Here is a 20,448-nt window from a genome sequence, read left to right on the forward strand (position 1 = left end):
ACAGTGTGTGTGTGTGTGTGTGTGTGTGTGTGTGTGTGTGTGTGTGTAGGGTACTGCACACCTTTCTTCCTGACCCATGTTCTATTACACCACGCAAGCAGCTTGAAATCAGCCAAGTTTTTACACCACAGAAATGGGCATGCTGCATTCATGGCTGGATTTGTGGTTGGCTTTTTGGTTTGGTTTTGAGACAAGGTTTCACTAAGTAGTTCAGGGTGGTCTGGAACTCAAGATCCTCTCTCGTCTCAGCCTCTTGAATGCTGGGATAAACCGGCATGGCCTGTGCCACTGTGCCAGTTCAACGTTTGTTTCCCACTCTCTGACTTAAGTAAATGATGAAGACAATATGCTAGCGCTATAAAAGGATGTCTTGGGTGAATACTGTCGTCCCACCTTCATTTTAAGTAAAGCTAGCCATATCGGAGATCATTACCTCCTGAATAGCACTAACATGGAGGAGCTCTCCATGCAGCATCCAGAAAGCACTACCTGATTTAGCAGGTCACTCACAGGTCAATGAAATCTGACTTTACTCTTTGACTAGCTACCCCTTTGTCTTGCTGACAAAGTGTCAACCCACATTCACTTTGGAACTACAATCACCTGCCAGCCATGTACAGGCTGACATTAATACATAAGCATGGTAACCATGAATGAGAACATTCTATGACAATCAGGTGGCTGCATGGACTTTGATAAGATTTTATTATTTGTAAATATTACACATCCTTTACACCAGTAAGGTTTAGATGTATGCATTCATCCCTGCCAGACCCAGGTATTTGCCAGGATGATCCCCAATGTTTGTTCTGTTCCAAATGTTCTCTCTAAAGCCTCTTGCCCGAAATCTTAGACCTCACCTAATGCTGTGAACATGAAGACTCATCTTGTCACTTGAGTACTTTCCAGACACCAAAATATAAGTCAGTGTAGAAGGTGGGGCATGGGACCTAGGAGGGGTTAGTACTGGGACATACTCCTTAACTACTGGACCCATGGTATTGCTATAGGGATCAGATGCAGACTCATTTGAGTTGAAACCATCTGAAGGAAGGGACATGGGGGAAGGTGAGGGGATGTCAAACACCTAGGCATGAATTGTCCTACTCTGGTGTTTGGGGCAGATGTGAGTTAGATTCTAGGCACCTTAGGGACATCTCAGTCATGTGTGTGCAGACCTAGAATTCCAAAGGAGATGGGGACCGAGGATGTCAGCTCTGTGCCTCCTGGGAATGGCCTGTAATTAGAATTGTGGGTGTGTAGGAGCTTGTCAGGGCGTGAGGGGTGATGAGAAGCCTAGGTGTGCCTCGGGTGTGCAGGACTCAGTCTGCAGAGTGCAGGGTGTGGCTACTGCAGAGACCTGGAGAGGGGAGTGTTTCAAAAGGAAGGTCACCTGGGGTCAATGCACCAGAGTGACCAGACTACCTTTGGCTTATTAGTGCCACTGGTGACTTTAACAGCAGCCTTTATGTTAGACAAAGCTGGAGTGGGCTGAAGAGACAAAGGGAGGCCGAGAGACCAGAACTAGGGCCCCAGCGCTGGAGGATGAAAGAGCTAGCCAAGGCTAGGGTAAGGGTCTAGCATGATCTCTAAATACAGTTGAGAGGAGGGTATAGTGGGCAGCTGTTCCAGCTTTGACCTGGAAGTACTACTCCCAGTGAGGTAACTGTCACACCTACCTATGACAGGCCCCTGAAGCAGGGCAGAGAAGGGAGCCCTTAAGACCCGAGATCCAGATGTGCCGGCTTGCTTGGTTCCTGGTGTTCCTGGACTCTGGATGCTAGACCAAGCGGAGTTCTCCAGAGGACCCAGCAGGACTGCACCTCACCTCTCCCGGATCCTGTAACCAATCCCTTTACTAGCTGTAAGTTACCCCCCAAAATAAACCTCCTTTTTAGCTACGTGGAGCTGCCTTACTAAATCCTCCAATAGGAGGGTCCAGAGCAAACCCGGGCTTCTATGATGGCACAACAGATGGGGTCAGCTGAAGAGCTTGGGGAGATGAGCTGAGAGGTTAAGTGCAGGAAGGTGGGCTTCACGCCTGAAGCTTCTGGAAGGTCTATGTTTGCGAGCGCAGGGGAGGCGTGTGGAAGGAAGAGAAGTGGTTGAGGGAACCCAGAGCAGCCCACAGGCTCTCTGCGGATGTGTACGTGTGGGAAGTCTGTCCCCAGAAGGGACACAGTCGTGAGATAAAGACTGCCAACAACACGGCATGACTGGCCAGGTGTCAAATCCGACAAAGGCCACCCAGAGTGAAGCCTGCCAAGTGACTACTCCACAGACAGCAGTACCCACCAAGCAGCCAGATCCAACAGACTGCAGATCCTCGGGAAGGAAGGGCAGGGAGGCAAGAGTGGCTTACACAGCAAGTCTGGAGAGGGAGGAAGAAACTGGAAACACCAGGTGGACTGGGAAACAGGACAAGGTTCAGTCACCTGGGGAGATTTCTATACTTTTTCTCATCCCATCCATCCACCCGATTTAAACATGACACCCTAAGAGCCAAATCCAAGACCTTGACTTGGGAGTTGTGTAGCTTTGGGAAAATCAAAAGGGGATCCTGTGCTGACTGCACTCCCATGCCCAACTGGGACTCACCTGACGGCGACTAAATGTGACACAGACCATGGGGTGGCTGCTGGCACAGGACACTTCTGCTCTTTACATCCGTCTTGCTGGCTGTGCTCCTTCATATACCCAATGACTCGGCCAACTATGGACTCCCACAGCTGAGGAGGAGCCTAGGGGTGGGAGCCCTAGTTTGTGGTAGCCCACTGCATGCAGCCATGGTGCTCACTGAAGAAAATCAGGACTCACCCAGGTTCCAAACCATTTTATTACGGCCCAGCCTCCTCTTCCAAAACGAATGGCCATTTAACACATAAAACCCAAACACCCTTCCCACGGATCTTGTTAACATCCAGAGGTCTCCCCGGTTTCTTTCTCAGCACATTACATCAAAACAGAAAACCAATCATTTAGTCCATCCCAGGAAAAGCACCATTACAATAGGAAACAAAACATGTCAGGAATTGGACCAAATACACGAACAGCAGGTCAGACCCTGAAGAATGAATTCCAACATAACAGGAACATAAATAGACCCCTGAAAGTATATATATATATATATATTCATGTGTGTCCATATATATTAAAGAAATTTGGTTTCTACCCCAAAGTTATTCAGAAATAGTAACATTCCCTCTGCACTAAGGAAGGCTGGGTGCAATGGCCACATTACATAGCAAGTGTGGCTTTGGTCTTCCTTCTGTGTACTAATTACGCCTGCCAGACAGTCCCTCTCTGGGACACACATAGGACACCTTTTTGCTTCACACCCTAGGCCTAGCAGATCCAGTGTTTGTATGAAAGTGAGCCTGGGAAGTCCCAAAAGGCTCATCCCTGGGTGGCCTCAAAACCCACGAAGCAGAGCCCAGACCCTGTGGCTGATCCTGAAGCTTGGTCTTGCTATCAAGGGAAGTGCTTGGAGCCCAGGAACGGGATGGCGATGGTCCTGGTTTTAACAGCCAGCCCTGCTCTGGGCTTTTCCCAAGACCAATGGCTTTTAGGCGGGAGTGGAGTTTCCAGACCGACCCACTGTCGGGACTTAGCTCTGTGAGCCTGGTACACATGCGTGTATCCACATGCGCGGACGCTCTTTAACGGAGGTTGACAGGTTGTAAATGAGTATTCCTACTCAAGTAGTGTCTGGTTCTGCGTAAACTGGTTTTGCCACTGAATTCTAAGCAGTCCCCGTGCTAAATAGATTCGTCCATAAGACAGCAGCTGCTGGAAGCTGTAGATATAGAAGATAAGTTACAGACCCTGGAGAGTAATCCTCTTAGGGCTTGGCACAGTGTTTCCATCGACCAATAGGATGACTGTGTGGGAACCCCTTCCCTATCCCATACCCTTTCCCGGCACCATGGGCACTCAGGAGAAAAGGCTACTGCAATCAGAAGGCGCACAAGTAGTTCAGGGTTCGCAAGCTGCAGATCCAGTGCTAAGAGTCACACACAACCATACTCATACCACACTGTTTGCGGGTCCCCACCTGGCTCTGGGGACGCCGGTGTGCTCTCTGAGCGGCTCCCTTGATTGAAGTCATCAGGGCCCCGGCTGACGTGAGGAGCCACATCAGGAGATCTACCAGGGCTTTTGGTCAGGAGGCCCTCGCTGTAGCCATGCCCTGGGCCCCCGTCTCCTTCCGAGGTGTTGAGCCCCCCCGACCGCACAGGAGCGACGGTGGCTACCTCCCCTGAGTGTGGTGGCACTTTGGGTTTCGTCCTGACAGCAGGAGCCACAGTGGGAGAAAAGTGCTGGATCGGGGGGTTGCTACCACTGCTACCTCCAGTGGCAAGGGCTGGGGCTGTGGCAGACTGCTGCAGGGGGGCCAGCCTCTCCTCCTTTGGGGGGGCCAGAGAGAAGCGCCTTGTGTCCAGTGGCCGGCCACGAGTACCTGGGCCTGGAGAGGAGCTGTCAGCTTTTCCTACCAGTGGAGTCCGCTCCCGGGCCAGACTGTGGGAGCCCTGCAGGCTGTGGCTGCCTGTGTCTCTGGTTCCTGCAGCCTCAGGACAACACCCTGACTTCTGAGGAGACTCTGGCCTGCAGGCTTCTGGCCCACTGGCCCGGAGGAGGTCAGCCGAAGCCAGGCTGAAGGTTCTACTCAGAGATGCACTTCGGCTGGCAGGCACGTGACAAGTCGAGGGCATGGTGGCTTGTCTGGGTCTACCCAGAGACAGGCTTTGGGGAGGCTGGACCTGTCTGGAAGGGACCCCAGCTAGGGCCTCGGCCTCAGATGGTCTCAAGCTGGGCTTTACATAATGCCCTGGCTTCAGCTGCTGCCCCTCAGAGGTGTTGACTGACATCTTGATGGGAGCCACAAAGCTGGTGGGCATCTTGGCTCCGTCTTTCCTAGCTGGTGGTCTGGGCTGGCCTCCCGTGGCTGGAGGATCATGGGCCTTTCGGAAGTAATCACTAAGAAGGTCATCGCGGCAGTTGGGAGTGTCCTGGGGAGAGGAGAGAACAGAGGTGGGAAACTGGGAGTCCGGACTGACATTTCTGTCTCTCATGGGCTTCTTTCGGGCTTGCCCAGGAAGCAGTCTGGAATGAGGGGCCAGGAGTACAGAGGTCATTGGGTGAAGAACCCCAGACACTAACCAGACAGCTCAAGCAGACATGGAGGGAAGTGACTTCCCCCAAAGCCACCGATTTTAATGTTGGTACTGAGACATTTAATGTTGGTACTGGACACAGCCCTTTCAGCCATCTCCCTCCCCTACGGTATAGAGCAGGGTGAGAAAGCTTTTGGGGATGAATTAGCCCTTCTTTCTCTATCCATCCCACAGGCTTGGGCACTCACGAGGACAGGAAAGAAACACGACGCACACCAGAACTGGCACCGCCACCCACATCTTCCTCCCGAGAAGGGAAGCGAGGTGGGATGGGAGGGGGAAGCCAGAGAGGTAGAGGGCCCAGAAGTGGAGAGAGCTCATCCTAGGGCTCCACAAAACTGCTTCCCTAAGGCTCTGCTTTTCCTATCCAGGAGAAGGTATCCTCTGCCACCACCCTGGAAACAAGCAGATCTGTCGGAGGCAAAGGTCTATGATGCTGCCAGGGTCGGTAGCCATTAGTTAGCATCCCAGGGGCTGGCAGAGGCAGCAGTCAAGGTGAGGGCTTTTTCCCAAGGCGGACAGGAGGAGGGCTGCTAAGACGACTCAGGGGGGTAAAAATGCTTGCCACCAAGGCTGACAGCCTGAGTTGGATCCCCAGGACCCACTGATGGAAACAGAAAACCAACTCTCACAGCTATCCTCTGATGCCCACGTGTACCACTGTGCGCGTGTCCAAACATACACACAACAGATAAATCCAATGGGAAGAGGACAGACTGGAGCCCAGACAGGATGTAAGGGTCAGGGGCCACCAGATCCTATTGGAGGTAGACCTTGGCCTGCTGTGGCCTGCTGTGGTGTCAGACTGAAGGACGGACCGGTGGCTCAGGAGCCATCGGGACCCTGTTTGGCAACCCCAGAAAGGCGGTGCTTTCTGATGTGATCTGCTGTGGGCACCCAGGAAGAGCTGTGACTGTTAACGCCCACAGGTGTCATTTATCACCTGTGCCACCAGGCCCTGCTCTAGGCTTCATCTACCAAAAACAAACAAACAAACAAACAACACCCCCCCCCCCAAACCCCACCTCACCTGTTGTGGAATATTCCTTTACACTGTGTGAAGATGTGTCACTGTGATTGGTTTAATAAACAGTAAACAGCCAATAAATAGCGAGGCAGGAGATATAGCAGGGACTTCTGGACAGAGAGAGCTCCGGGAAGAGGAAAGGGCAGAGTTGCCAGCCAGACCCAGAGGAAACAGAATGGGCAGTACAGAGTAAAGGTAACAGAGCCACATAAAAGAACGTAGATTAAAAAAAAAATATGGATTACTTTAAGTTATAAGAACTAGTTAGGAACGAGCCTAAGCTAAGGCCAAGCTTTTATAACTGATAATAAGTCTCCGTGTCATTTTTTTGTGAGCTGGCGGCCCAAAGAAAACTCTGTCTACACTCACCCAATTCCCAAAGCAGCTTGGCAGCGTTTGGTTCAAGCTGTGGAAAAACTACTTATGACAGATAAAGAAATGAGGTCAAGCAGGCCATAGAACCTGAGATGGCAGGGCAGGTCTGAGGTTAGGCCAGGGCTGACTCCAGGGCCCATCTCCACACCAGTCCCCTCCTCTCTGCATGCAGTTTCTGTTTTCATTCAGTCATTTACTTCTGCCTGTGTGCAGGTGAGGGAGCTGGCTCTCACCTTCCACCTGCTGTGGCAGGGCCTCTCACTTCTGCTGTGTCCCTGCTTGCCCAAGGCTAGCTGCCCTTAGGCAGCTGTGGAAACTCCCATCTTCTATCTACCTTCCACCTCATTGGAAGAGCACTGGATTACCAATGCACGCCACCACACATCCAGCTTTTTGTGCAGGTTCCGGGACTTGAACTCAGGTTGTCAGGCTTACATGGTGAGCATTTTGTACTTGCTGAGCCTCTCCCCCGACCCCTCTTGTCTTCTGTTGAACTGACTTGTAACTGCCATTTAAGTCAGGGTACTTGGCCTTCTACACAGGTCTAAACACCCTAAAGCATGCATACATTCTGTGTTTGGAATCTCCAAATGCTTCCCTTCCAGCTCTCCGGCCACTGGAACTCACTCCTTCTCTATCAGTTTCTTTTAGCTTCTGCATGAGTAAATGTGTGGCATCTGTCTTTGTGTAAGTGAATTTCTAAGTCTTGAGTACCCACGTTCAGAAGATCAGCCTTCCTGGCTACCCCAGGAACCCAACATACGCCCCTCCCCGCCAACCCCAGCATCAAAGGCTTAGGTGGGGACCCTACTGGGGAGGGTTCTACTGGGGTTCAAACAACTGAGCTGTCCTAGGCACTCAAGGGGGGTGTGGGAGGCTATATGGCTGCCCACATCAGACTCCAACAGAAATGGCTACAAAAGGCCTCTTATCAGCTGAGACGAGGTGGGGGAGCCTGTAAGGTCTGAGGCTCTGTCACTGACAACAGGTCTGAGCAGAGGAGAGGCCCTCATCCTTTCTCAGAACCTGCAAGGGGAGAGGACACACTGTTGTGGACACCACTCCAGGACCAAGAAGGAAGGCTCCAGCTGCAGGCTCTCCCCGACTCCTGGACTATGCCACTGTATCAGCAACTCATATGATGCTCACTGACATGAGCACTGCCTCCGACCCACCCAGCCAGAAGCCCCAGTGTGGCGTGTGTTCTGGCAACCCTACCAGGCAATTTGGACCTACGGTAGGGCCCAGAAACCATTAACAGGAGACACCAGCTTCCCAGGGTACTCTGTGCTTCTCAGCTGGGGACCTCCAGCAGCTGCCATGAAGCCAGCACAGACAGACAGAACACAAGCACAGGAAGGAGACCAGGACCACATTCCATGTTTCTCTCCTGGGCTGACCATGAAGCCAGGCGCTGGGCAAACTTCTGGAGGAGCTGGTTGGCTTTACTTGTGGAGAGCAGGCACCATGCCCACTGCCCGATAGATACTAGATACTCAATGAACACTCATGAGCAAGTATTTAATACACCCCGTGCCTCTGTGCTCTCAGTACAAGCCGTGGATTTTACTACATGCATGAAATCTGTTTTGTTTAAGGGGAGTAAGGGAGAAAAACCGAAGCATTAACTCAACAGTCTTCAAGGCCAAGATGGTGTATTTCAGTCAAAAAAAACCCAAGAGATCACATTACAAATTTCAGACAGCACACTACAGCCTATCGGTGGACCTAAGATGTGTTGAGGCCCTAAAGAGCACAGGAGGGTCTATCAACAGGTGGTTATGGAGGTGAGACACTATTGAGGTAGGGTGTGTGTGTGTGTGTGTGTGTGTGTGTGCGCGCGCGCGCGCGCGTGCGCTTGCATTGCTAGAGATTGAACCCAGGGTCCGGCCCTACTAACTACACCTCCAGCCCCTTGCAGCCTATTTTCACAATGTGTGAGCAAACAAGTCTTTGATGGATGGGTAATGCACGTATGAGTGTGTGCCTGTATGCAATGTTGCAATGTGCAGACATGTATGTGGAGGCCAAAGGAAAAACCTCTGATGTTGTCTACCTTGTCTTTTTTTTTAAGACAACAGTCTTTTTCTGGCCTGAAACTCACCAATTAGCATAGCAGGCTGGCCAAGGAGCCTCAGGGACCTGCATGTCTCTGCCTTTTCAGTGCTAGGATTCTAAGGGGATGACTACCACCATGCCCAGCTCCAAGTAAGTTTTCATGTTTCTAAACAACTGAACAAAAATATCAAACACAAGCAAACAAGAACCCAAGCAGAACGAGGAATGGCACAAAGCCCTGGGTTCAATCCCTAGCACCGCATGCACGCACCCACACACACGCACCCTCTCTCAGTTACATCACGGCATGTGAAAACCACACAGAATTCAAATGTCACTGCGTGTAAGCAGTTGTACCAGGCCTGGCCGAAGTCTGCATTCTCTACAGGAGCAGGGCAAGATGGCTGCAACACAACTACCACAGGGGCCCAGGAGTCTAAAATGTTTACTCTGCGGCCCTCTGAGAGCCCCTCCGCGCTTGCCCATGGCTGCTGGAGATGGCCCTGGCTAAGCAGCACTCAGAGCTCGGTGGTCACAAACCCCGGGCGGGTGCTGGCCACAGACTACGCCAGCTTGGTTCTAAGGGCCCGAGGCCAGCTCACAGCAATCCTTCGGCTAGTGGCACTGAATATCCTGACACGGCCCAGCCAGCCCTGCTGTCCCTCCCTCCCACACTGGCTCCTGCTGGGCCGGAGAACTCACGTGAGTGGGAGAGCCTCGGTTACTCTCCTCCAGAAATTCCTCCAAGGTGACCATCTCACTGCTGGGTGAGGCCGAGCGGGACCGCCCCCCAGTGTGGGCTGGAGCTGCACCCCTCTTCTGGACACTGTCCTGGGGGACAGGCCCATTCCGGAGCGGAGGGTACTCATGGCGGCTGAGAACACCACGTCCTGGGGTGCCGGCATCCCGAGACAGCGTGGAGGGGTCCCTGCTGGGGATCAGGTCTGCACTGCTGAAGCTCTCACACCGGCTGTGCAGACGGTCAGAGGAACCTGGGAGGGCAACCGAGGGGCACGCATCAGTCTCGGCTCTCTCTTGCTCCCTGCAGCTCACCTGAAACCATCCCAACTGAGAAAATCTGTCCCCAAGCCCTGGGTACTCCTGCTGCTCAGCCACAATTGCTTAGGCAGCCATTAACACCATACTTTGACTCTTAACAAACTGGTAAAAAGTAAAAGTAGAAAACTTTCACTAAAATTTAAAAATGAATATAAAATTTTTTCCCATCTCTTAGGCAGCAGACAATATTCCTCCATGTTATATTATTTTTTATTTATTTATTTAGTTAGTTAAAAAAAAACAAAACAAAAACTCTGTCTCATGTTGCCCTTGCTGGCGACCTTGAACTTCTGATCCTCCTGCCTTTACCTCCCAGGTACTAGGATTACAGGCATGTGCCTAGTGTATGCAGTACTGGGGACGGAACTCGGCTTCATGCACGCTAAGCCAACACTCTATAAATTGAGCTGTATCCCTAGTCCTATTTCTCTCCTCTTAAAAAAGGAGTGCATCTCCCAGGATAACAACAATTGTCTTTGTGTCACAAAAGACAGAAACTGCAGATGAAGTGTGTGTGCTGAGAAGGTTTACACTGGAACAATAAGCCCAGTGCAGAAGGACTGAGCGCCTCACGGCTCCATCAGCTTACACATCACCCTTGCTCAGGAACCACGCCGTTGACACTGTTCCAATGTCAGGATGTGTGCTGCTAAAGCCAGCAGTAACGTTCAAATCACTAACCCTGACACGTTCATTCATTCACATAATAAAAGCTCACTTCGCACCCACTAGATGCGAGGTCACTCTCGCAGGGGTCAATCATGTAGAAGGTTAAGAAGAAAAATCTTGATAAACTTAGTCTCAAGCACTAAGGTCATGTGACAGCGTATGGCCTCTTCAAATGCAGGGGGTATAGGGTGGAGGGGGTCCAAACATGGAAACAGACCATGAAACAAAACCCTTAAAATATAAAATTTCTGTTAAAGAATCCAGTTCGGCCTGGGGACGTACCTCAGTTGGCAGAGTGCTTGGCTAACATCCTGGGTTAGTGTCCCAGCCCCACACAGACTAGCATGGTGACACTCTGGCCTTGGCTCTAGAGTGAGCTGGAGAACAGCTTGGGATACAAAACTTGTTTTCAAAAGGAATCACATTTGTTCTCAGTTCTGAGTGGAAAAGAACATTGGTCCCTATCCCTTTTCCACCCAGCTTGGACCCAGAGGACCTGTGACTTACCCATGTCCTCAGGGTAGGCAGGGGAAGAAGGGACCTGTCTCTAATCTGTTCAGAACTCCCTAGCCTATGCTTGAAGCCTTGGTGTATGACCCACCACTGCACTGGAACGTGTCTCAAGCCCCACTAAGCAGAGCTGAACTGTAAGAATGGTAAGAGCCCAGAGCAGAACGTCCCAATAAATGTTTGCAAGTGCTCCATGGGAAGAGCCTTACCCTTGAGGCTCAGCGGCGAGCTGTTGCTGGACGCGTTCCTGCTGCTCTCCAAGCTGTTCGGCCGCGACACTGGGAAGGAACGACTGTATTTAATACAAAGGGCCAGTGACCAGGTAGATCCCAGGTTAACAGCCTGACTCGAGGAAGAAAACATCACCAAAGCAATTGTACACCAGTTCAGACCAGTGTTTTCAGCCAGGAAGGTCCACAGGATGCGGCATACACTCTGCTGAGGCCACTGGCTTCAGCAACAGAGAGCTACACATGGCACTCAGCAGGCTAGCCGTAACTGGCAGAGCTGGGTCTCTATTCGTTCCCAGGTCTAGGCATCTAGTTTCAAACAGTAATAGAACAGGTCACATCATAGAATTCCAGTACAAAAAGTTCAAAACGGCTCCTCTGGGCAAACCCAGGGTTGGAGCATAGAGACTACCTCTCTTACTACACAGAACTTTCCGGAACACATGCAAACAGCCCTTTCCAAAACAGCAGTGAGGTACTGTCCACGGCAGCAGGCGCACACACGGATGTGCATGCAGCAGTGTGTGTCTGAGTGCCTCCTGTAGGTAATCACAGGAGGGGACGCCAGGATGTCAGGAACAAAGCGGCTGCTATGCACACTGCTGCTTTTCTTTGGCTCTTTACAGTCACTTGCCTCAAACATTCATCTGCTCTAAACTGAAAACTCCAGCCTCCTACTAACACAGGTAGAGGGACCCAGCCCTTGGGACTGTGAGTGTCAGCCTGGGCCAGTCTGCAATAATCACCCTGCTTCAGATGCAGAAGGACAGCACATCACTCCTTGCCATAGCTGGACCATCCCTTCTGAGGTCCGCAGACCTCTCCTGGTCCCTCTGCAGTAGCCTGTGCCAGTGTGAGGGGAGCAAACACCTCTGCTGCTGGGCTCTGAACCCCGAGGGGACAGGGGCAGTATTACAACATCCCTAGCTCCGCAGCAAAGTGTGGCTGTGGAGCGGCACTGGGCAAGCCTTCAGAAACACTAGAAGGCCCTTGGCTTGCTGTCCCCAAGGAGCTCAGGTGTCTACACAGGCCTAAGTCCCAAGCATGATAGGCTCTGCACAGAGCAGGTGCCTGGAACACACTTGTTGGTAAGGTGTTTAGGGATGAGCCAAAGAAGACTTGGAGCTTGGGAAACAATATTGGACCAAGACCCTCCGTGGAGGGGCAGCTAGAAACACAGGCTGTTCTGTAACAGGCACTGGGCGGCACTAAAGGAAAACATTCATGTTTGCTGTTTAATTTTGGTTTTGTTTTGAGTTAGTGCCCTACTAGGTAGTTTAGAGTAGCCTTGAACTCATAACCCTCTGGTCTGAGCCTCCTGAGAGCTGGGATTACAGGCCTGAACCACCATGCCCGCACACCCATGTTCATTAAACAATTCTTTTCGTTCCATATGCTGAACAGAGAAGCTGGAGGAGTCGGGAGGTGCTTGAAGAACCCCCTGGCCAGGCAACCGGACGCCAAACAGGCCACTCAGTGAGCTGGTGTACTTGGAAGGGCCCCTCCTACTATAGGGCCACACTGTGGGTAAAGACAGAAGGGTCCTGGCCAGGAGGCCTCATTAAAGAGTCTGTCTTCACTCACAGACTCATAACTAACGCCACCACCGTCTGACTCACTACCCAGCGGGCAGGAATCTACAATGCTGGATCCCTCGACTACTCCAGCACATCAGACACAAACCGAACTCATGTAAACCTCCAGTTTCCCTTTTGAGGAATTTCTTTCTACCCTTCTAGGGTTTACTTAAAAACAAAACAAACAACAACAACAAAATGTTGATTTAGTGTGTGTTATGTGTGAGAGGGCATGTGCAGAGGTCAGAGGACAATTTGCAGGAGTTGGGTCCTGGAATTGAATTCAGGCCATCCAGCTTGGTGGCAAGTGCCGTCAGCCACTGAGTCATCCCGCTGGTCCACTGCTTTTTATTTTTTAAAACATTCATTCTTGTTGAACATTTATTTATTTACTCTGTGTGTGTGTGTGTGTGTGTGTGTGTGTGTGTGTGTGTGTGTATACACGTGTGTATGGAGGTCAAGGGGCAAATGCAGGAGTTGGTTCTCTCCTTCCACCGCATGGGTTATGGAATCAAATTCAGGTTGCCAGGCCTGCACTTGGCAAGTGCCCTTACACACTGAGCCAATCTGTCAGCCCCCTAGAATCACTTTTTAAAAACCGAGAACTGGGGGCTGGAGAGATGGTTGAGCGTTTAAGAACACTGGCTCTTCCAGAGGACCCAGGTTCAATTTCCAGCATTCACATGGGGGCTCCTAACCATCTATGACTCCAGTTCCAGAGAACCTGACAGTGTCTTCTGGCCTCCAGAGGCACTAAGCATGTAAGTGGTACAGACATGTACACAGGGAGAACATGCACGCACATAGAATAAACCTAAAGGTTGAGATTCGGGGTGGCAGCTCACTGGTACAGTGCTTGTCTTGCCTGTGTGAAGGCTGGGCTCAAGGAAGGAAGGTGCATGGGAGGGAGGAAGAAACGAAAAAGGAAACCAAAGCACCTCGTAGTTCTGAGAAGCCTGGGAGGCTGTTACCTGTTCTCTCGTCTGCAGAAACTTACAACATCCACAGCCAGGTGAGAAGCATGTCTAACACTGCGATTTCATACAACTCGGTGTTACCACAGGCGAGCAAGAGAAAAGTGCAAGCCTTCCTAAAACTTAGTCCCTGCATTGGTCACCAGGACTCCCTGGCACACCTGGAGGTTGCTGTACAGCAAGGCACGCCAAGAGTTTTCTGAACCGGAGGCTTCTAGGGGGACAGTGAATTCCTTACCTGTAGAGGCTGCCCAGTAGGGAACTGTGAGAAGAAGCTCCTGGGCAGGGCAGGAAGGCAGGCTCAGAAAGGCTCCAGCCCCTGCATCCCCACGTCCATCCTAACAATTCCACCCTCACCTCTTTCGTGTGTTAGGTTTCCATGACATCCATGCTGCTGAGCTTGAACTCAAAGTGCTACTGATAAAAACCCACCTGATACCACACCAGCCACTCACCTGGCTGCCTGGGGTAGGGGCCCTCAGGCTCCATGGAAGGCTCACAGAGGTTGTCATCTGAATTACTACCTAAGGTGAGAATAAAGTTAATGTGTTGGGGTTCTAGAACACCCATAACCCACAAGGAAAACTCTGGGATCCCTGGCTGCATGACCATCTCGGCCCTTTGTTCAGCCCCCTGAATCAAGGTAAGGTCCAAGTCTTGGTTAAGAGAGGGGGTATAGATGGTGCCTCTGCTCATCTGTCTACCTGGGAAGAGGAGACAGGCTAATGCATTGGACTGATTCCATCTACTTTCGGTTACACTTTGTGCCCATGCATGAGGGGCAAGGGAGCTCTGGCCTAGGGGCCAGGTAAAGGAGCGGAGTCTACTGCCCCGGGAACCCTTCCAACCCTGAAAGCCAGGAGCACCAAAGGCAGAGGGTGTGGCAACAACTCATCTTCAGGGGTCACAATGCCATCAGGTGGCAGGAGGGAAGGAAAGGAAAAGGAGACAGACGGGACCCAGCACCCAAGAGGAGAGGGTGAGCAGGCCTAGCACCCTCAGCCCCAACAAGGTATTAGTCGGGGAACCCTCCAGTCAGCCATCAAGAGGCCTCTCCAAGCTTGCCAGTGTCTCTATCTAAGCACTAAATGTGGGGTCGCCTCTCAAGATCTCCATGTTGAAATCAGTTACCTACCCACCGGCAACAAGTGTCCAGACCGTGAGCGCAGGGGCCCATGAGTGTTGCTTCTGTTTTACTTATAGCATCAAGGCTGTGCAATGCCTAAGCCTTCCAAGGCTGAGTGTGTAGGTCCAGCCCCGAAGAAGCAATCATATTCAGCTGTTTTTGTTTTTTCTTTTCTTTTTCTTTTTGTATTTTCATCTCTCTTCAACTATATGGATGGCAGTTTTAGGCATCCCTTCCCTTCTGTTTGCCTATTTTAGATTTTCAAACGCTTCTCTCTTGCCATCACTTCTTTCATAGCATCCTGTTCTTGTTTCATGAGCACAGGAACTTTTCTTATCACCGTTAGGCATTGTAACACTTTCATCTCAATGCTTCCAAACACCCCCGTTTATGCCAGGGACTTTTGCATTGGCTTTTCCTCTGTTTGGGGCTGCAGGCTCTCCCCGGGTGTCCACAGAATCCTTGAAACTCTATGGGGCTTTATTTGACATCTGACCAAGCCATTTGGCTGGGAATCTCTTCAGCTAATGAGACCCAAGGACTATTGATTTTGCACCTGAGGTGTGAACACATATGGCCACTGGAGTTCTAGTATATCGCATATCTGCAAACCCTTCGCTGATGCCATTGTTTTCAGCATGGGACATCTGTCCTCGGTTCTGTCAACAGACTTCTGGCTTAGAGACCCTCTCATTCATCTTTTCTAGAGAACGTATCTCTTGACTCCAGGGAGTTGCCTGGTATCAGCCCAGCCTTGGTGCCACCAAAGCCTGAATGCTGCTGCTGCTGCTGCTGGGTCCTGAGGTTTTTCTCGTGGTACTTAGGCCTACTGATGGTTGAATTATTTATCCAAAGTCACTTGGCTGATAAGTAGAGACAAGGCTTGCACCAACTTTGTGACTCAAAATCTTCATCAGTGTTTCCCCTCTGCGAGTACCTCGGTTTTAGAAGGGCCGCAGGCCCAGAGATCATCATCTAGAGGTCTTACTCACCTTTGGTGCGGCCTGGGTGCTTGGGGACTGGGGTGGAGCTGGAAGGGGCTGCCATGATGGCTGAGGTTGAAAAAGTCCAGGAGCCAGGCTCTGAGGGCCAGGACTTCACAGCTGGGTCGGTGGAGGCATCTGTGCGGTCAACACTGCCCTGCTCGAGGGGACCCTCGCTTTGGTTTCTGATCCCCGGGGCCTGGGGCAGAAGACATTGAGAAATGAGGTTGTAAGCCCATGCCAAGGCTGAGCAAGCACATGGAGGCCCAAAGCAGGTGCGGCGGGGCACACAGACCACAGAGACACAAGCTAGGCGGCCCCCCAGCTGCGGCTGAGACGAGGCGGCTACCACGAGGCTAGCTCAGGGTCCAGTGTGGGTCACATGGTTGGCATCGGGGGACTGGCAGGGAAGAAACAGAACTCAAGAGGAGAAATAAAACGTTGGTGACGACCCAGAAGTCAGCCTCAGGGTACACTTCCTGCGCTCCTGTACAGAACCCCAAGTCCTGTCTCAACAGCCCAAATAAGTATCTGCAGATGTCCTGCCAACTGGGTTCCTTGGAGGTGTCAAAAGGAAGTTCACTGACAAGCTCACAAGAGTTTATTCTTAGAAACAAAACAAAAACACCCAAAACTTTAATCTCTGCAAGGTGGTTTTCCCCTTGTAGCTTAGGCTTTTAAGCAGAGTTAATTTTCTGCCATAAACATATATACCTGTTGAAATTAGGTAATATGTTTGAAAATCACCCCCTCCAAAAATAAAAACAACAACAACAAAACTCACCTAAATAAACAGAAAACCAAATAGGAGTGAGTGTGGGACCTCCAGACACAAGACAGAAATGAGCAGGGAGGGCTGAGGACAGTGACATGGTACTGTGCCTGCATCACATGGGTAAGACCCAGGGTTCGAACGCCAGCACCTCAAAACAACCCCAAAGAAACAAAAGAAAGAGTCAGGAGCATGCCTGACAGCTGGCCAGGCCTTCTGTGTAAGGCCTATGCCATATGCCCAGGTGCCAGGCTGCAGCTGGAGGTCGCTCTTATACAAAGTGGACTCTTCAGTCCTTCAACTTCAGGGCTCTTCTCTGTGTGGTTTCCAGGCCCAGAGCCTAGTATCTGAACCGAGGGGCAGACTGGATTTTGGATGATAACCCTGATGAGAAGCAAGAGTCAAGTCTGGTAGAATGAACAGTGATGGGGCCTTTCCTGTGGGTCAGGTGAAAATGAAGGTCCAGAAGGGAGGTGGAGATGGGCAAGCAGTTAGCATGAACACCAGACAGAGACCAGCACAATTCCAACAGCATGCGAGGAAGACAGACTCTGGGGCCAGGCACCATGATGGCTTGGTGTTCTTAAAGACAGGGTCACAACTCAAGTCAGTGGCAATGATAACCAACCTTAACGTTGTCATAGTTACAGGTTTGTATTGGCACCTGATTTCTTTTTTCTTTCTTTCTTTTTTTTTTTTTTTTTGGTTTTTCGAGACAGGGTTTCTCTGTATAGCTTTGCGCCTTTCCTGGATCTTGCTCTGTAGACCACACTGGCCTCGAACTCACAAAGATCTGCCTGCCTCTGCCTCCCAAGTGCTTGGATTAAAGGCGTGCACCACCACTGCCCGGCTGGTCACCTGATTTCTATATCCTGACAATAACCTTTCCTTTTTAAGATAAAGTGAACTGCAAACAGTGAGTCATTTTAAGGGAGACTATGTAATAACCATATAGGAGACAGGGGCCATGGCCCAAATCACAGAGCTGTGATGTGAGATGGAACCATGACAGTGGTGGTAACCTCTCTGGTCAGCATCTCCCCCTGCTCTGGGTGTGACTTATGTCCTGATATATGTTCTGTCCACTATGGTTTTGATTTCACCATACACGATGTCAAAGAACCACAACACAGTCATAAAACTTGCCTCTGGCTGGGCAGAATCAGCTCAATTATTCAAAATGCTCAAACAGAGCAGGTAATCCTTCAAAACACAGACTAGGGGCTCAGGAGCAGAAGCCAGTAGCTCTGTGTGCTGACAAAGAGCGGGGGACAAAGTTGAGCTGCTTAGAAATAAATCTTTAGGAAGGCTGCCTGCTCGCCGGTGGGTATTTCAGGAAGCAATGACAACTGGCCACTCCCGCTTTGCACGCGGGCACGACAGAAGCTTGCAGATGCAGGGAGGGGGAGGAACACGAGGCCTCTTCACTTACTTAGCACGGGTCTCCTGGCCCAGGGATAAGTAAACGCACGTACATCCCGAGGGTCCCCTACACTGTGCTGTGCTGAAGAATGGTCCAGGGAGCATGACAACTCATCTTCTATTTTGCGATCAGGATCCATGATGGCTACTTTGTGACTGGGGTGAGGTACTGGGGTCCACTAGGGACCGCGTGGCCTTTAGGGACTAACTTCCTTTGGTTGGTAGTTTGAATTTTAGAAATGAAGGAGGGACACATGATGCAGACAATGGTAAAGGAGGGGGTCAGAAATCCCCAATGTCTGAGAGACAGACAGACTCGCTGGGAGAGGATGGGATGTCAGAGGAAGACCAGAATCGCAGGCGTTTAGAGAGAGCTGGGTGGGCCGACGGAGACTTGTCTTTATCCTTGCTTTTGCTTCTCAAAAAGGGACTCTTTTTGCGCTGGGATGCTACACGGTTATCATTGTGATAACCCAGAAGAAGAAAAACAAAAAAACAAATGAAATGAACAATAATCACAAATGAGTCCAAGCTAGCAAAAGGTACTTAGGAAAGCAGAGTCCTGTCCAACCAATCAATACCCAATACCCAGGCCAGAACCATTCATGCTCTGCTTCAATTTAATTTAGTGGCACCCCGGTGCCAACCATTACTCATGAAGCGCCTCAGGAGAACTATACGCTGCCCCAGGAGCTGCCCGCCCGCCTGCCCGTCGGTTTAGATGATTTTTCAGTTTCAGTGTGTTAAATTATTAAATAAGAATGCTTATTAACATGGAAGCCAGCTTCTCTTACTCATTCCTTTTAATGACAGGCTCCCTCACAACTCATTGGACACACCTAATGACATGCTGGCTCACCGTCAGAGCACAGTCTACCTGAAGCACTCACCGTAGGCTGTAATTCTGGAATCACCTCCCTTGGCAACATGAGTTTAGAAACACGCAAATGTCTTTCTCATTACCCCAACCCCCCCAAGACCTGGGGAGATTATTTCCTTTCAGACCACGCCCCCCCACGTCCTGCACTTGGCCTTTAAAGTGGAGGCACCACAAAGCAGACAACCAATCTAAGCTCCCGAACATACCTTTCAGGGGTATTAACTGACCCGACAGACTTCTGCTTTAGGATTAAAGCCGAGACTCGAATCTCTACTATTTCCTTTGCCACAGCACCACCTAGTGGTCAAATCCCACACCATAGCATAAGGGTCCTAGGTTGGTGACCACAGCAGAGGGAGGGAGGCACTGAACAGAACTCCACAGCTACTGCAGGCAGCACCAGCTCAGGAGCCAGAGGCTGAGACACCAGGCTTGGATCTCTATTACTATATCGGTTTTACTCCTCAGTGTTGCCTTCATGAGACCATCTTCTAGCAAATAACATAAAAAGTGGACAGGAATAACGTCCACCTCACGGGTTGTTAGGGACTGGATGAGACAGAGAACACCCAAAGCAGTTCAAAGGGTACTCAGCTCCCAGCAGCAGTTTGGACCAGGTAGACACTCTTTCTCTGCAAGTTTTCTTCCTTGTTTGCCTTTTTGAGACAGGTTTTCTCTGTGTAGTCCTGGCTGTCCTGGAACTCGATTTCTAGACTAGGCTGGCCTCGAACTCCGAGACCACTTGCCTTTGCCCCTCAAGTGTTAGGACTTGAGGAGTGTGCCACCACACCAGGGCTTCTGAAAGTCTTCTTAACTCAACTAAACTAAACACAACTAATTCATTCATTCGACTTGAACAATATAGGCTGAAACGGGAAATGTTCAAAAATTGCCAGTATGGAAACTGGAAGCCACAAGACCCTCTCTGGCTATAAGAAATGTTAAGCTAATGTTTAGAGCTAGTTAAGAGCTGGGGTGTGGTGGCTCTCTCCTGTTGTCCCAGGACTCAGGAGGCTGAGGCAGGAGGATTGCCATGAGTTCACGGCCTGTCTGGGTTATAGAACGAGTTTAGACAAGACTGAGCTGCATCATGAGCCCCTGTTCACTGTTGCCTCAGCACTGGCTCACCTTTACCTACTCCCATCCGCATGGAGAACGGAGATGCAGCTGACAGGAGCATGTATACTCCTCACAGCTGAAGACGACCTGGGTACTTGGAGTGGCGAATGTGACACAACCCACAGAGGGCACCTGTTCCTCCTTCTCGGTGTTCCATCAGCCCCTGAGAGCCCTGGGTTCACTGACATGAGTTCAGAAAGTTCCAGTGTCTTTGATAAAATTTAAGTTACTCAGAGTGAAGGTCTGGCATAAATACTGTGCCCCCCCCCCCCCGAAAAAAGATAGTGAAAAGTAAACTTGACCGTCTTGAAATATTTAAGGTAACTTGTATTTCAGACTCTATGATGGTCATTTTGGATACCATAACATCTGAAATTTGGACCGAGCTCTGAAAGGGTTCAGTCACTACAGACCTGGCAGTGACTGTGATAATAATGTCTGTATCATGCCAACCTGCCTTGCCAACCTCTTCCTTTTGTATGTGTGCACAACA

The 20,448-nt window shown here is 50.6% G+C and overlaps 1 protein-coding gene across 1 annotated transcript in view; it reads right to left on the reverse strand.

Annotated features, from left to right (window-relative positions):
* Window positions 1–2,818: 2,818 nt before the first annotated feature.
* The window catches only part of Ccdc88c (coiled-coil domain containing 88C), a 127,010-nt gene continuing 109,380 nt past the window's right edge, over window positions 2,819–20,448 (reverse strand). The window contains 6 exon segments of the mRNA XM_059279014.1: window positions 2,819–5,009; window positions 9,337–9,626; window positions 11,082–11,150; window positions 14,109–14,177; window positions 15,772–15,919; window positions 15,921–15,961. Of these exon segments, the coding sequence (XP_059134997.1) occupies window positions 4,011–5,009; window positions 9,337–9,626; window positions 11,082–11,150; window positions 14,109–14,177; window positions 15,772–15,919; window positions 15,921–15,961 (1,616 nt within the window). The 3' untranslated portion in view covers window positions 2,819–4,010.

This window comes from Peromyscus eremicus, chromosome 14 (assembly GCF_949786415.1).
Source record: "Peromyscus eremicus chromosome 14, PerEre_H2_v1, whole genome shotgun sequence".
Lineage (NCBI taxonomy): Eukaryota > Metazoa > Chordata > Mammalia > Rodentia > Cricetidae > Peromyscus > Peromyscus eremicus.